The 4300-nt window shown below is 33.0% G+C and overlaps 1 protein-coding gene across 1 annotated transcript; it reads left to right on the top strand.

Annotated features, from left to right (window-relative positions):
• The first annotated feature begins 1257 nt into the window (after positions 1 to 1257).
• On the top strand, positions 1258 to 4300 carry LOC106710043 (cytochrome P450 6B5). Its single transcript, XM_014502016.2, has 2 exons — positions 1258 to 2647; positions 4073 to 4300. The coding sequence occupies exons 1-2, from the start codon at positions 1297 to 1299 to the stop codon at positions 4240 to 4242; spliced, it is 1521 nt and encodes a 506-aa protein (XP_014357502.2). The 5' UTR covers positions 1258 to 1296; the 3' UTR covers positions 4243 to 4300.

Here is a 4300-nt window from a genome sequence, read left to right as displayed (position 1 = left end):
TCAAACTATATGACCTACATAAAAATGATGTATGGAGTAATTATAGATCCTTAAATTTTCTAAATAAAAGGCCTTGGCATATATCTATCATTTATGGATGTCTCACAATAGCCATGTTATTGTGAGACAACAAAAGTCGATTAAAATGCACACGAAAAACAGCGTCGTAAGTTTACGGCGCTATTATATTGTATTCGATATGAATCCTTATCCAAATAAATATGTTTGAAGGCTAGAATATTAAATGTAAGTAGGGACATAAACGTAAGTATGTCTAATACATCTCAAATATAAAATGTCACCTATTTACTTCGGCCGACACCGACTGCGAAATAACAATAATTACACAATATAGACATGTTACAAGAAAGAAGAGAACTTTCTTTAGAGGGTTTTCATGACATTATTTTGTTACTTTTTAGTGCATTTTGTTTGAAAGTGTTTTTTATGTTGCTTTTTAGTGCATTTTGTTTGAGATTGTTTTTTATATACTGTCAGAACGCTGACGTGATCATAAAACTGCGTCAGCATTCTTTATAATAGTAGTTTTTACTACTTGCCCGCATTTAAAAAAATACATCCAATGGGAAGAAAAACTGTCTTTTGCTCCTGATAGTTGTCGATGACCGACAGTGCTGACCACTGATCTCCATAAATGGATAGGTGATTTGTTTGGAAATGACAACTTTTGATTAATTCCGATTTAAATGCGTTTGTTAATGTTAGTGAGAGATAATTTTATATCTATTTTTAGTTCGAATCCTCACCACCGTAGTTATATTTATAAATAACAGGTGTGTTATATTTTTGTAAATAAATAAAATAAAAAATAAAAAAAACAGCAATCGACCGATGATTAGGTTTTTTGTAGGATTTCTCGGGAATTTTTCGATTTTGCACATTTCATTGCACATCATTATTTCTTAAATACAATCAGTATCGGCAACAGGTAACACTATATTTTTTTCTGGTAATTCCAAAGTAACCATGTAAGCATAGTATTAAACAAGACATATTTATTTTAAGTGGAGTAATATCAATAAATAAAAATGCACAATGAAATAGTTGAAAAAACACAACTATTGCACATATTTAAACTCTTAAACAGGTTTAGAAATGTTTTGATAAATTACAGTTAACTGTACTTTTTTAAAATAAATGTTATACTGAGCGGTTTATAGATTTGTTTGATAATACAGGTCCACTTTTAAATCCCGCATAAAGTATATAAAAGAATCTCAGCAGCATATTATCAGACACAGCGAGTTTTTCCTCGATCCGCGCGCATCTCTTAAAATGGATTACTCTTATATACCAGTGATTTTAATATCATTCGTAATTTTGTTGTACAGTTACTTTACGAGAACATTTAATTATTGGAAAAGTAAAAATGTAAAGGGGCCGACACCTGTTGTGTTTTTTGGAAATTTATTGGAATCCACTCTGCGTCGTAAAAACGTGGGTGTTGTTTTCAAAGAAATGTATGATGCCTTTCCCGAAGAAAAAGTAATAGGTATTTATAGAATGACTACTCCGTGTTTACTTCTGAGAGATTTGGATGTAATCAAACATATAATGATTAAAGATTTCGACTCGTTCGTGGATCGCGGCGTGGAATTCAGCAAGAGTGGCCTCGGCATGAACTTGTTCCACGCTGACGGCGACACCTGGCGGGTCTTGAGGAACCGTTTTACTCCAATATTTACTTCTGGAAAACTGAAAAATATGTTATACTTGATGATCGGCCGCGGTGACATCTTTGTTAACCACATCAAAGAGATTTGCAACAAGCAACCTACTGAATTAGAGGCACATTCACTCGTCCAAAAGTATACTTTGGCTACAATATCGGCGTGCGCATTCGGAATCGACCTCGACTCTTTCACTCCCGAAAACTTGAAGGCCTTGGAAACTGTTGACAAGCTCATATTTACTTCCAGCTATGCCATTGAACTAGACTATATGTATCCAGGCATATTAAAAAAATTGAATAGTTCATTATTTCCCAAAAAGGTGACCGATTTTTTTGACGATCTTGTAAAAACAGTAGTGAAGTTAAGAGATGGTATGCCAACGAACAGAAAAGATTTTATGGACCTCCTTTTGGAATTGAGGCAACAAGACAAGATAACGGGACCAAAGAAACAAGAAAACGAAAAAGAAAAGATTGTGGAGCTTTCCGAGAGTTTGATAGCTGCTCAGGCTTTCGTATTTTATGCGGCTGGATACGAAACTAGTGCCACGACTATGTCTTTTCTTCTGTACGAGTTAGCCAAAAACCCGGATGTACAAAATAAAGCCATCGAGGAAATAGATACAGCATTAAGGAAGTACAATGGTGAAATGACATATGAAATGCTTAATGAATTAAAATATCTTGAAAATGTTGTTGCGGAAACTTTGCGGAAGTATCCTCTCGTAGAACCTTTGCAAAGAAATGCCGTGATAGATTACAAAATTCCCGGCACTGAAGTGACTGTTAAAAAAGACCAAACTGTTCTGATATCTCCCTTCGGTATTCACAACGATGAAAAGTACTATACGAACCCAGAAAAATTCGATCCCGAGAGATTTAATCCAGAGAATAGCAAAAACAGACATCCTTGCGCGTATCTTCCATTTGGCGTTGGGCCCAGAAACTGTATCGGTAAGTAAATTTAGTATCTAACCGTGGGAGACCAAAACCTCTGTATAAAACATATCGTGATCCCTGTCATTATCTTTGACAAAACAGTGATAGTAATATGTTTTTTCTCTAATTAAATTAAAATAAAATGTACACATTTTCACTCATGCGACGAAATGAGTTACATCTCTTAAGGATTCTCAATACAGTACAATATACTCAATAATATAACGTCATGAATCGTTAATAGTATCGCCTTTCAAGGACTTTGTTATAAACCCTGTTCCCGACAATAGAACCTCTGAAGTTTTATTAGATATACATTTATCCGAATGAAAAAATATTTGTTAAAACAAAAAAACATTAATTGATTTTACGCTGCATTGATTTAAAAATATATAGCATTAATATTAAACTACGTACGACTGTCGTGGTGATCATAAAAAACCAAGTTTGATCACTTATGTATTTTGATTTTGATATATTCTCACTATAATAATTAAGTTTTTTCAATGATTACTATTGTGAGGCCAATAAAGCTGGCATGTGGCATAAGATGTTAAATACAGAGGTATTGTTTGCTGACTCTACGAAATCAGAACGGGTCGCTAGTAGAATTATAAATTGGTGGCCATTATCATTCACCACAAAAACTCGCAAGTGCGAATAAAAACCAGTTTATAATATTTCCCGTTATTTATTTCTGGTCATTCGGCTGTTGAACGTATTAAACAACAGCGATAGCTTATTACAATGTTTAAAAATGTTTTATAACATGTTTGGCAACGCATCTGCAGTTACACTGGTGTTGCGGATGACCCCTTCTCTTATAAAAGGTCAATATAGTGACACGACTCCACATATGAAACTTAACAACTGAAATGGAACCAGTGGAAAAGATTCGTTCACGATGTACTGTGTTTATATTCTATTAAATTTTTTCAAATACAAATGTCATTGCGAAGGAGTTTATTATTATTATTACTACGGTAATAATAACTTACCATACAAGTGTATATATTTATAACATACTACAAATATATAATAATTTAAGTAATTATAAGTTATTGCAGAAAATTGTTATCTATTATAGAAATAGCCATTTTGTACTTAACCAAAGGTGAATAAGGTTTCACCTACGATATTGAATAACATTTGAATATCGCCTTCGAAATGACAATTAACCTGGTTAATTTATATTTTATTTAAAACCGCCTTGATATATCTCACAAATTCTACACTGACCGCAGTTTTATTCTGCTGAAATACTCGTACGAAAAAATTGACTAACAACACATACACAGACCGCTCACATAATTTATTAATAATAATTCTTTTTATTTATGTTTTATACTACAAAAGACTCCGTAATTAAAAATAATACGCGAGTTATAAATTTAGCATATTATAACTATTTATTCTTATTATCTAATTTTTTTATTTCAGGTATGCGCTTCGCTAAATTACAAAGTCACGTGTGTATAGCCAAGCTATTGTCCAATTTCCGCGTTGTGCCGAGCAAGAAAACTATGGATAAAATGCAATTTGACCCTAAGCGACCGATCATGGGACCCCATAACGGTGTTCACCTTACTTTCGTGCCTAGAAATATTTAAAAGACTACCGATTGTCTTGAAGCCTAATTGTAATTTAAAATAAAACATATTTAACTCA

The sequence above is a fragment of the Papilio machaon genome, chromosome 20 (assembly GCF_912999745.1).
Source record: "Papilio machaon chromosome 20, ilPapMach1.1, whole genome shotgun sequence".
In the NCBI taxonomy this organism is placed as follows: domain Eukaryota; kingdom Metazoa; phylum Arthropoda; class Insecta; order Lepidoptera; family Papilionidae; genus Papilio; species Papilio machaon.
Note: the sequence above shows the minus strand (reverse complement) of the source record. Positions and strands in the feature narration are given on the sequence as shown.

What these genes read in the sequence shown, in the direction of transcription:
- LOC106710043 (XM_014502016.2), top strand. Translation starts at nt 1,297, where the DNA reads ATGGATTACTCTTATATACCAGTGATTTTAATATCATTCGTAATTTTG. An exon ending in TGGGCCCAGAAACTGTATCG is followed by an intron (nt 2,648 to 4,072) that starts GTAAGTAAATTT and finishes TTTTTATTTCAG; the next exon opens with GTATGCGCTTCGCTAAATTA.